This window comes from Cnephaeus nilssonii (genome assembly GCF_951640355.1).
Source record: "Cnephaeus nilssonii genome assembly, chromosome: 15".
Lineage (NCBI taxonomy): Eukaryota > Metazoa > Chordata > Mammalia > Chiroptera > Vespertilionidae > Cnephaeus > Cnephaeus nilssonii.
Window position 1 is genome coordinate 53,303,954 of NC_137086.1, and position 12,285 is coordinate 53,316,238.

The 12,285-nt window shown below is 46.2% G+C and overlaps 2 protein-coding genes across 4 annotated transcripts in view; one reads left to right on the forward strand and one right to left on the reverse strand.

The window, feature by feature from the left end:
• Positions 1-10,629, forward strand: TGOLN2 (trans-golgi network protein 2). 2 transcript variants are annotated; one of them, XM_079792537.1, is made up of 4 exons: positions 1-135; positions 778-2,264; positions 4,425-4,508; positions 6,041-10,627. In XM_079792537.1, the coding sequence occupies exons 1-4, from the start codon at positions 27-29 to the stop codon at positions 6,044-6,046; spliced, it is 1,686 nt and encodes a 561-aa protein (XP_079648663.1). In that variant the 5' UTR covers positions 1-26; the 3' UTR covers positions 6,047-10,627. The 2 variants fall into 2 exon arrangements, with proteins under 2 accessions (XP_079648663.1, XP_079648664.1); XM_079792538.1 differs by having other exon boundaries at positions 77-135; positions 781-2,264; positions 6,041-10,629.
• RETSAT (retinol saturase) overlaps positions 8,534-12,285 on the reverse strand; it is a 15,852-nt gene continuing 12,100 nt past the window's right edge. For both annotated transcript variants that reach the window (XM_079792536.1, XM_079792535.1), the window contains one exon: positions 8,534-12,189. In XM_079792536.1, coding sequence (XP_079648662.1) covers positions 12,163-12,189 — 27 coding nt within the window. In that variant the 3' untranslated portion in view covers positions 8,534-12,162. The remainder of the gene's footprint in view (positions 12,190-12,285) is intronic.

A 12,285-nucleotide genomic window follows, 5' to 3' on the forward strand; every position in this document is an offset into this window, starting at 1 on the left:
AGACGCGCGCAGGAAGGGGCGGGGCTATGAGTACGGCGTCCGTGTGCGATCTCGCGAGAGCAGCAGACGACGGAAGTACAGTCTGCAGGATGCGGTTCCTGGTTGCGTTGGTCCTGCTGGTGGTTGCAGCGGCGGGTAAGACCCCTGTCCCCAAGAAAACCCTACTCTCGCCCACCAGGCCCGTCATCCTCACCGTGGCCGGTTGCCTTCTGAGCTTGCTTCGTCCCTGCCCGACTCACCCCTCCCCTCGCCATCACCCCCACCCCCGCCACCGTTTGCCGTTTGCCCCAGTTTCTTCCAGCTCTGAAATATCCTTAATCCTTTATCTCGGCCTGCCTCTTTTCTTTTCTTTTCTTTTCTTTTCTTTTCTTTTCTTTTCTTTTCTTTTCTTTTCTTTTCTTTTCTTTTCTCTCTTCTCTCTTCTCTTCTCTTCTCTTCTCTTCTCTTCTCTTCTCTTCTCTTCTCTTCTTTCCCCTTCCCTCCCCTCCCCTCCCCTCTTCCCTTTCTTCCCCTCTTCCCCTCTTCCTTTCCTTCTTTCTTTTCGTTGACTTCAGAGAGGAAGGGAGGGAGAGAGAGAGAAACATCAATTGTGAGAGAGAATCATTGATCGGCTGCCTCCTGCACACCCCTTGCTGGGGATCAAGCCGAAACCGGGCATGAGCTCTGACCGCGAATGGACCCCTGACTGCCTGGTTCATAGGTCCACGCTCAATCACTGACCCACACGGGCGGCCACGGCCTGCCTCTCTTGAGGGCCAACTGGTTTCTCTCTTTCAGAAGTCGAGGAGCTCACTTCTCTTCCATCACCTGATCAGAAGAAAGTAAAGGCTGAAGAAAGAGTCTCCAACCAGCTCTCCTCCAGCCTCCTGCCTCAGAATGATCCACAGGCTCCGGAACAGCTCATGGCTGTCAGCTCTGCTGTGTCAGACCCGCAGCCACAGTCCACAGGAAACAACTCCAACCAGTCAGATAACGACCACCCGTCCACAGAAAACAGTCCTAGCAAGTTGAATAAGGAGCACCAGTCCATGGCAAACAGTCCTGACAAGTCAGGTAAGGACCACCACTCCACAGAAAACAGCCCTGGCAAATCAGATAAGGACCACCAGTCCATGGCAAACAGTCCTGGCAAGTCAGATAAGGACCACCAGTCCACGGAAAACAGTCCTGGCAAGTCGGATAAGGAGCACCAGTCCACGGAAAACAGTCCTGGCGAGTCGGATAAGGAGCATCAGTCCACGGAAAACAGTCCTGGCAAGCAGCACCACTCCACAGAAAACAGCCCTGGCAAATCAGATAAGGACCACCAGTCCATGGCAAACAGTCCTGGCAAGTCAGATAAGGATCACCAGTCCACAGAAAACAGTCCTGGCAAGTCAGATGAGGACCACCAGTCCACGGAAAACAGTCCTGGCAAGTCAGATGAGGACCACCAGTCCACGGAAAACAGTCCTGGCAAATCAGATAAGGACCACCAGTCCATGGCAAACAGTCCTGGCAAGTCAGATAAGGATCACCAGTCCACGGAAAACAGTCCTGGCAAATCAGATAAGGACCACCAGTCCATGGCAAACAGTCCTGGCAAGTCAGATAAGGATCACCAGTCCACAGAAAACAGTCCTGGCAAGTCGGATAAGGAGCACCAGTCCACGGAAAACAGTCCTGGCGAGTCGGATAAGGAGCACCAGTCCACGGAAAACAGCCCTGGCGAGTCGGATAAGGAGCACCAGTCCACGGAAAACAGCCCTGGCGAGTCGGATAAGGAGCACCTGGCCACGGAAAACAGCCCTGTCACTTCGGATAAGGAGCACCAGTCCACAGAAAACAGCCCTGGCGAGTTGGATAAGGAGCACCTGGCCACGGAAAACAGCCCTGTCACTTCGGATAAGGAGCACCAGTCCACGGAAAACAGTCCTGGCGAGTCGGATAAGGAGCACCTGGCCACAGAAGAGAGTCCTGACAAGTCAGACAAGGAGCACCTGGCCACGGAAGACAGTTCTGGCAAGTCGGATTGGGAGCAGCAGTCCACGAAAGACAGCTCTGAACCTGAAGGGGATTCTCCACCCAAAGAAGAGAAGGAAATGCCTGGCCCTGCCTCTGGAGAGAACCTTGAAGGGACACTTTGGGATTCCATAAATAGGAAGAAGGATGACCTTTATAAGGACAATCTTGGAAGTGCGGAGAGCAGTCACTTTTTTGCATATCTGGTGACTGCAGCCATTCTTGTTGCTGTTCTCTATATTGCCTATCACAACAAGCGGAAGGTAAGTCAACAGTTATCTTAAGAGGAATGGGATGTCTTTCACCCTGAAAGCTTGGTGTATGGGCCAGTATTCATCACTTACCTGCCTGTGAGCACTGGGTATTTTATGACATGTCAGGTGTTTTTCCCCAGAACCTGCTAGGGCTCTACTCTTGTTTTATAAATCATTTGTTTTCATGACTGTTTCCTCTGAGTGCTCTCTGCTGCTGTATTAGGTGCCAAGTTAGGATGTTATTACTATCTGACCTGCTTTGGGGTCTCTTGTAATCTTGAACTTAGATCCTTCACAGCCTCAGGGGACCTGAGTACCTGACAGTTTGTAAGTAGTTAAAGCACGTATCTTCCTGTTTCTATTTTCAGTGCATCATTTCTAGCTTCCTTTGCTAAGTTTTTGTCTTCCCCCTACAGTGGCAGAAAGAATGGTTACATAATCTTTGACATCAACAGCAGAGAGCCCAGGGATTATCTTTGTAGTCAGTTGAATTTTTGATTAGAAGAAAGAACAGAAATTGCATAGATATACTCATCTTTTATTTCTTTAGCAAGGTTTGGTGTGAAGTAGTATCTGTGTCACTTAGCAATTACTCCAATGACTAAATAATTGCATTTCATTTTTTAAAAATATATTTTATTGATTTTTTTTACAGAGAGGAAGGGAGAGAGATAGAGAGCTAGAAACATTGATGAGAGAGAAACATCGGTCAGCTGCCTCCTGCACATCTCCTACTGGGGATGTGCCCGCAACCAAGGTACATGCCCTTGACCGGAATCAAACCTGGGACCTTTCAGTCCACAGGTTGACGCTCTATCCACTGAGCCAAACTGGCTAGGGCAATAATTGCATTTCTTATTGAACTCTAACAATTTATTAGTTTCTGTAGCCTGGTCAAAATTGGAGAGTTCAATTCATGATGGCCATAAGGCCTGTGGCTATAAGAAATGAGGGACTCATTTAGTTAAAATGGTGCATGCCTTATTCTACATACAACATCATGGAGAGTAACCTTAGGCATGAAATGATTGTAAAGTTAAGATGAGGCAAAGGGTGGAGTGAAAGAGTGCATTTGAAGAAAAGAATAATTGCTTATGGTTTGTTTGTTTTATTTTTTTTAAAAAAAAGAAAAGAAAAGAAATGTCTTAGCCTACAGCTCTCCAGGGAGGAGTTGTCAGATCTTTTGAGTATTCTTGAGTAAATTAGCAGACTCTGACAAACTAGAACCCAGAACAGCTTTCCTCTCTCTGTCATTGCTGATTTAGCAGTATACAGGATTGTAATGGAACTAAGCCCTGTTCTTAAAATTGTTATAATTTAAACTAGGGGCCCAGTGCACGAATTCATGCACCTTGAAAGGAACTGTGGGCTGCAAGGCTGCGGTGGGCACAGGGGCGGATCTTGTCCCATCCTCCACGCCCCTGCCCGACCCCTTCCACCATGGCCCGCCTCCCTCTCCCATCCCCTGTCTTGCGGGTAGCCCCGTTCCCGTGCTCCCATGTGCTGATGGCGCCAGCCCCGCTTGCACCTGCTGAAGGCGCAGAGCCATAAGGGGCTGGCACCAGCAGCAGGTGTGAGCAGTGGCTGTTGGCCCTGATTGCCCCTAAGGGCTTCTCCATCTTTCTCCTGCTCCTGAGTGATTGGGACTGGCGTCGGGCGCTGGCAGTGGGTGTGAGCGGTGGCTCCGGCGCCAGCTGCAGATGTGAGCTGGGCCGGCGCCGGCAGCAGGTGCGTGTGCCGGGTGGGACCATGGTGTGCAGGAGCAAAGAATTTTCAGTAACCACCAGAGGCTCGCCTTGGTGACAGCAACCAGTGCCCCACCTTGCTCTGGCACCCCCGCTCACCTGCTCCACCATCCTGCCTCAGCTGATGCCCGCCATGTTCCGTGCTCTGCCGCCTGCTGCTGACGCCCATCATGTTCTGCGCATGCCCCTGGTGGTCAGCACACATCATAATGACCGGTTGTTTGGTTATTTGGTTGTTCCACCGTTTGGTCTATTTGCATATTAGGGTTTTATATATATAGATAGGCCTCTTTATGGGTGTACTGCTCTTTTTACTGTCAGGGTTATGAACAAATGTACTACCAGGTGATTATCTCTGATTTCAGAAACTGAAATAAGTCATTATAGAGTCAGTTGTTAATCATTTTCTTTTTCCTTTCCCCAGATTATTGCTTTTGCCCTGGAAGGAAAAAAATCCAAACTTACTCGGCGACCAAAGGCCAGTGACTACCAGCTTTTGGACCAGAAGGTAAGGAAGGAAAACCCAGGTCCATGGGAGGGCTATGCAGTCTCAGCTGGGCACAGCAGTGGGCTTGCATTTGGCTCAGATGCAGCAGCTGGTTCTGGGGGTGCTGCCACCAGCACCCCTGCCCTTTTCAGATCACTAAGTAGAGACATCATGTATATATGTCTATAGTGTTAGAGCAGAAGAGACCTTTACGTATGTTGCAACAGCTCCCTCCCTTGACAGATGAGTAAACTCAGGCCCAGAAGTCATGATCCCCACCCCCCCACCCCTCACTTAAATTCCCACCTCAAGTACGTGGCAAAATCAAGACCTGATGGGAACGCCCTAGGCTTCCATCTGTGCTTTTTCCAGCACTTGACAAATTTTCATAGGCATTGTGATAGAAAGCAAAATCTGATTCACTAGCTGTGGGGTGGAGCCTGTGCTTCTACATTTCTAGGAGGTTCCTAGGTGATGCCAAATGCTGCTGGAACCACATGTTAGGGAGCAGAGCTCGAGATTACACTCCCTAGAAATAAACGAGTTCAGAAACATAGGCCTCCCAACTTCCCAGATCAGCCCTGCTAAGCATTGTTGACTAGATTTCCTGAATGCAGCCAACCCATGCCTCTGCCAGAAAGCAAAGCCCTCCTTCCACCCCACAGCAGCAGGAGCTGGGTAAGGTTCTCCCCAAAGGCAGCCTGTCTGAGCTCAGTGTACTCCCACGGCCTTGTTGCCAGCATGCACCCGTCTGCAGCTCAGCAAGGGCGTGGGTGAAGAGTTGCTGGCGGCCCAACTGGGAGTTCTTCCCAGACTCCTACAGGGAACACAGTTCATGTGTACAGCTCATACCAGCTACAGAATAGGCCACTCAGCTCAAAACATCTTGCTGACTGGCCCAATAGATCAGCTTCACGGTATAACCCTGGCCAAGTACCTCTCCAGATAATTGATTTTAAGCATTGTCATCCCTGTTCATTATCATCTTTTTCTGATTTAAAAAATGCACATGTAAACAATTCAGAATACAGAATGGTACAAAGCAGAAGCCAAGCTTCCCATATCCCCTCCATTAAGTGTGGATCTGTCTAGTGTATGGGTTTTTTTTTTTAGCTGTTGTTGTTTTTTTAAATATATTTTTATTGATTTCAGAGAGGAAGGGAGAGGGAGAGAGAGAGAAACATCAATGATGAGAGAGAATCATTGATCTGCTGCCTCCTGCATGCCCCCTGCTGGGGATGGAGCCCATAACCCAGGCAAGTGCCCTGGCTGGGAATTGAACCATGACCTCCTGGTTCATAGGTCAATGCCCATGCTGGCTGGGCATCTAGTGTATGTTTTATTTCAAACTGAATTTTTAAATAATTTATGTGCTCTTATTTTATCAATTACTGTTTGTATGGTGGAGGGTAAGTTTGTCTTAATTCTGGATTTTTTTTTTCTTTGAGCTGCAACTCTTATGAAGATCTTTTTTACCTCCAAAATCATAGCCATAAGATATTCCTCTGGAAGAAGATGAACGTCACCAATGCATTGTATTACTCTCATTTCAGATTTGATCTTTCTGTTTTTGAGAACCTCATCCTCCCTGCTGATTTGTTTCTAAATCAAGATAAATGAAGATAAAAGTACTGTGAACTAAGAGATACCCTCTAGGGTTTGGTGGCAAGTCCGGGCTGGCAGAGATCGGGGGTGGGGAGCATGGCTTTGATTTTTGCACCTGCACTTTAGTGACCCTATACTCCTTTGTTCCCGTTATTTACGCTGGTGTCTTCCATCATTTCCCCCTCTGAGTATGAGTAGAAGGAGCGAGCAGGTGGGAACCCAGTTTTGGCCAAATGGAGGTCCCAGCCCCTGACAGGCTAGTGCTGCAGGCTGCTCTGGGCGCCTTGGGCCTCGGCTCTATAGTGAAATTACCCCTAGAAAGTAGCATTGCACTCGCCACTATTTATTTTTGCAGACCTAGGAGAAAACTCAGCTGCTTGAGGTACTTTCCACCAGGGTCTCTTACTTTGGGGGGATGTGCCCTACAAGGTGAATGCTGATGTTGCAAAGAGCTACATTAAACACATAATTCTTTTCAAATGCTTCAGCAGCAAACCAAAACAATAGCTTAAAAAAATGCTTTACTGCCTGCAGGTTCAACCTGTCCAGCACATTTTCATATTATGTAAGACAAAGTGAATCAGCTTCCATTTGGTTGGTACTGAGTATAAAACTGAACTTGGGGCTTCTGGGAGTTAGAGCTATAAAGCAGTGCACTGTTCCCATTGCAGATTTTTAGAAATAAAGTTGTGATTGTTGAAGCACTGTTTTTTCTTATAACCATAACAGGAACTTTTTGAAATAGAGTAAGTTCATGTGCAAGAAAACAAATAGGGTTTTGGTTTGGGTCTGCGTTTTTTTCAAAGAACTTTTATGAAATAGGTTCCCCACAAACTCTATTTTGCCTTTGTTGCCTAAAACAGACAAAATAGACATACTTAGAAACTAACCAGGCTCTTTCTTTTACCTTAACCTTAATAATGGTCCTCTCATCTATATAATGAAAGCCTAAGTGACCATTATGGTGGAATGACCAGAACGACCGGTCACTATGATGTACATTGACCACCAGGGGCAGACGCTCAACGCAGGAGCTGCCCCCTGGTAGTCTGTGCACTCCCACAGAGGGAGCACCGCTCAGCCAGAAGCCAGGTTCACAGATGGCGAGCACAGTGGTGGTGGTGGTGGGAGCCTCTCCCACCTCCATGGCAGCACTAAGAAGCAGCAAGCTGAGCGGTAAGGAGTGAGAGGTCTCGGACTGGGAGAGGGCACCGACCAGGCTGAGGGACCCCCGCCCCCAGTGCACGAATTTCTTGCGCTGGGCCTCTAGTCTAATATAAAATGCTAAGTAAAGGTAGTTAGTAAAAATTATTCTATCCCATGGGAGGGGTTACTAAAATTTAAGAAATTCAGAGTTCCCCTGGGGTAACTGAGGGTAGTGTCTTAGGTCACACTGTTTGAAGTTTTATGTAGATCTAGTCATGCTATCCTATTGTAGAGAGCCTAAAGAGTTGTTTCTGCAAAGGAAAAACTGAAATAGAATAACTGATCTCAAGAAATACAAAGAATGTGGGAAGTGAGGGGAGTATGATGAATTCTGTGCTATTGAAGAAGCAAGTCTAAAGAAGGGACCACGTGTTCATCATATTATCGTCCACCTTGCTTAGAACAATAGTTCATGGCTTTGAGTTGAGATTTTTCATTCATTGCAGAACCTGTTTGTGGAGATAAAGAATGAATGAATGTTGTTCTTGTCATCATTTCTTTACTTGTGCACCAGTCTTATAATACTTTTCCTCCAATCTGAGGAATCTTCTATCAGGCTCCCCTAGCATTCCCTAAGATCATGGTTATTGTATTCCCTTTTCTGTCTCCCCTGTCCCTGCTTTCCTCCTCTAATGTTTTCTATATCTGCCTGTCTACACTAACACTTTTCTCCAACCTTCATGCTTATAAAAACCCCCCAAACCCCCTCCATCCTGTTTGTTATTCACTCTGCTGTTCAACTTCTTTAGTAAGTGTTGCTTCCATTACTTTGTCATTCACTCTCTTCATAACCTTTACAAGCTCACTTTGGTCCCTGTCTTTCTACTAAGTGTTGTTCCATAGTTTCAGATCATCAAATCCAATGGCTTGTTCTCAAAACTTAGTCTTGATCTTGATAGAATTGGACACTGTTGACCATCCAAATAGAAATTCCCCTATTTTGGTTTCTTTGACAAAGTGTCCTGATGTCAAGAACTCCTTTGTCACCCTAGCCGGTTTGAGTCAGTGGATAGAGCGTCACCCCTCGGACTGAAGGGTCCTGGGTTTGATTCTGGTCAAGTGTACATAGCTCAGTTGCCAGCTCAATCCCTAGCCCTGGGCGGGTCATGTGTGGGAAGCAACCAATTGATAAGTCTCATCAATGTTTCTTTCTCTGTCTTCCCCTCCTTTCCAGTCTCTAAAAATCAATGGACAAATATCCTCAGGTGAGGATTAACAACAACAAATTTTTAAACAAACAAAAAAGAACTCCTTTGTCTCCTCAGAAGTTCATTCTTCATCCTCTGAGTGAGTGACTCCCAGGTCTTTATCCTTGGCATAGTTCCCAAAGAAACAGTCCTGTTGTGTGCTATTTCAGCATGGTTGTCCTAAAAATTCTAAAACTGAATTTTTCTACTGATTAAACTGTCCCTTTCAACTGCCCAATTTCTTTAATCCTCTCGACTCCAAACTACAAACTTTTACCATTTTTATCTCTTGTCACAAAAATCCTATGCTTTTTTTTAAAAAAAATGTCTCAAGCTGCCATCTTTCTTTCCATTTTCCTTGCTTCCCTGTCCCACACCCATTTCACCTCTCTCCCAGATCTCTTTTTCAGGAGCCACCTTTATTGGTTTTCCTGTCCATCTTCTCTTGTGTGCATAGAGACCAGAGTGACCTTTCTAAAACACTTGCCCTGATCTGAAGCTTCCGTCTGTGTCCCTCATGGCTTAGAGGCAAGTTTATAGGCTCTTTATGAGTCTGAGAAATATCATTTCTTGTGGTGAGAGTATAGAATTTAAGTTTCACTTTAAAAATTGCGCTAAAGGAAATCTCTCACACCAAAGGAAAACTTGTTTTCTGGGCAATTGTCTTTTTGAAGATTACTTGAAGCATGTTTTCTTAGAGATTCTTTGGATGAAGGCAAGCTGGCTGAGGCATCTCTCAAGCCCGGGCCGGGGGTAGGGGGGGAGTTACAGGGAGCCAAGAGAGGCACCCCTCTAGGCAGCTGTGTGCTTCCTTTCCTGCCCCCAGCCTTTGGTTGAAGGGTGATTTCTATTTAGAGGAATCTATGCTTCAGTTGTGGATGTAATAGAGGAACTTGTTTTCCTGATGATTACTGAGTAGAATATTTAAAGAGTCCATTTCTGGTCTTTGAGGGAGTGAAAGGCCAGTCTCTAAATTATTTTTGAGAGGAAAGGAGAGAGATTGTGAGAACATCAATTTGTTGTTCCCCTTATTTATCCATCCATTGGTTGATTCTTGTATGTCCCCTGACTGGGGATCGAACCTGCAGCCTCCGTGTGTGGGGACAATGCTCTAACCAACTGAGTTACCCAGCCAGGGCAATGGAAGGCCAGTCTTACCTCAAAAGGCTAAAACAACTTGGAACGACCTGACAATTAGTTGTATATACTTTGACATCTCTTTCCCATGATGGCTTTTAAAAAAATTTTTATTGATTTCAGAGAGGAAGGGAGGAGAGAGAGAAACATCAGTGATGAGAATCATTGATCGGCTGCCTCCTACGGGCCCCGCACTGGGGATCAAGCCTGCAACCCGAGCATGTGCCCTGACGGGCATTCAAACAGTGACCTCCTGGTTCATATGTCCATGCTCAACAACTGAGCCACACCGGCTGGGCTTCCCATGATGGCTTTTAAAGAAATATTTGGTGATAAAATTCTAAACCTCTAAAATTATCGATGGTGATTCTCATTTTATTCTCCAATTCATGTCATTTAAATTAAAAAAAACGGAAGCCTGTCCCTTCTTTCTACAGGGTAACTCGATATCCAGTGCCTCATGTGTGATGAAAGCTAACATGCTTGAACATGCTGAATCATATGAACAGGGAAGAGTGTGCTATATATCAATCCTTGTACTTCTGTCAGCTGTTTTCTGAAAACTTGCTGGGAAGGTTGTGTTTGGCGTGGTTTGGCTTAAGTAAGGATCCTGGGAAGAGATTTTCAGTTTTAAGTGTATATCCAGAGCCAAGACTGAATCTAAACTCAGCTAGTTTCACAAGCCACATGTAAATTTCCTAAATATCCCAAACTCCTCTGTTAAAAGGTTGAGTCTGAGCTGTGGAGTTTTAAGCTGCCATCAAAGCCAGCCGCCTCACACTGATGTGTATATATGATAGGTATTCCTTGGATTCCGAAATCTGCTGCGTTAATGGTTGTTGTTTCCCTTGTTTATCCACTTAGTAGAGTGCCGCTGTTTTGCAGTGTTTTATATTTTCAGCTTTTGTAACTATAATTATTTTTAAAGCTTATTTGGTCTAATGATAAGTATTTTTCAGTATCTAATGTTTTACTGAGCTTCTGTGAATGCCACTTGATGTAATTTTGTATCGTTGCAGAAACAAATAAATTTCAAATTGTAAAGCTATAAAATCATTGAATTTATTAATATTGTTTTAGAATTGACTGATATGAGGCCCAACACAAGTGAAAGTAATTTTATTTTTAACCTTTAGTCTTCATTTGCCTTCCCACCCAATCAATCTCCAATAAACGGGAAACGCCATTCCAGGGTTTGTACACATCCTGTAGCTTTGTGTGTTGTGATGGTGACTGATTTCCAGCCCTAGTCCTCCCCACCAGGCAGCCCATGGACTAGGTCAAGGAGGTAGCTGGGCCCGTGGTCATCATTCATTTCCTCTTGGCACTTGTCCTCTACTGTCCCCTTGGCCTGGAATGCCCTTGTGGCCTGCTTCAACCCCAGTGACATCACCTTTCCAGTCCTGTGCCCTGGCTACCAGTGTCACCCTTTGCTGTGTATCTTTGAAAGATAAGCCTTGAGGCTCAGGTATAAGCTCCATAAGGGCGTGTCTCAGTGCTGCCACACTGAGCATGACAAGGAAGACAAATCTAGGACCTTGGCTGCATACGAATTGAATATTAACTTCTAAACACACACCTTGCAAACTGATATCTTGTTGTTATTCCAGCCCCCACAACCACAATGAGTCTGTCGCAGGCTTGTTTCCACCCCTGAGCGAGCCATTAGAACCAGCAAAAAATGGGATATGGAGGCCTCTGAACCTATAATCAAAACCATGCCCAGGCTTTGACTAACCCTTGTTAGACAGCCTTTTTCCTTAACAGTGTAGACTGCAGCAGAGCACTTCGAGTGATTAGAGAAGCCTCAGGACAGCTGGACCAGTGCTTTCAAGAATATTCGGTTTGCCCTAGCTGGTTCAGCTCAGTGGATAGAGTGTTGGCCCAAGAACTGAAGGGTTCTGGGTTCAATTCCAGTCAAGGGCATGTGCCTTGGTTGCAGGCTCAATCCCCAGCGCTAGTTGGGGCGCATGCAGGAGGCAACCAATTGATGTGTGTCTCTCACATCGATGTTTCTCTCTACCTCTCTTCCCCCTCCCTTTCACTCTTTCTAAAAATCAATAGAAAAAAAATATCTTCGGGTGAGGATTAACAACAAAAATTAATATTTGGTTTGCCTGTTAGGAGGTATGGGGTGCAGAGCACTGCTGGCTGAGACATTAAGGCTATCCAAATCAGCAGCCCACACCGGGCCTTTAGTAGCTAGTGCGTTGTGAAAGGTGTGGAAATCATCCCCTGCCCCAGCTGGAAGAGCTTCAGTTAAGAACTGGGATCTGTGGGAGACCTGTGGGTTGGATCTCCATTCAGAAATCAATTCTCACATGAATGAGAATGCTTCGTGTCAGCAGAAACTAATGCTGAAAGACATGGCTGAGTCCGGCTGTGCCACAAGCACCGGCCAAATTCCTCTAGCGCATCCCTGACCAACTAATTCTTCTTTTTCTGTGCCTGGATCCTTGAACCAAGCTTCTTCAGGTCTAAGTACAAGTTCCGCTTCAGGATGGCGCTGCTGCACAGAAGGGCCGCGTGTATGGCCCCCATCAACCCGCAGATGAAGATGTCTTGGCCTAGGAGACAAGAGCAGAGACCCATGAGCAGCCGCCAGTGAGAGAGAGGGCGAGGGCTCTCGTGTTCATCCCTCTGTGCTGGGGTCACCCAGGGGC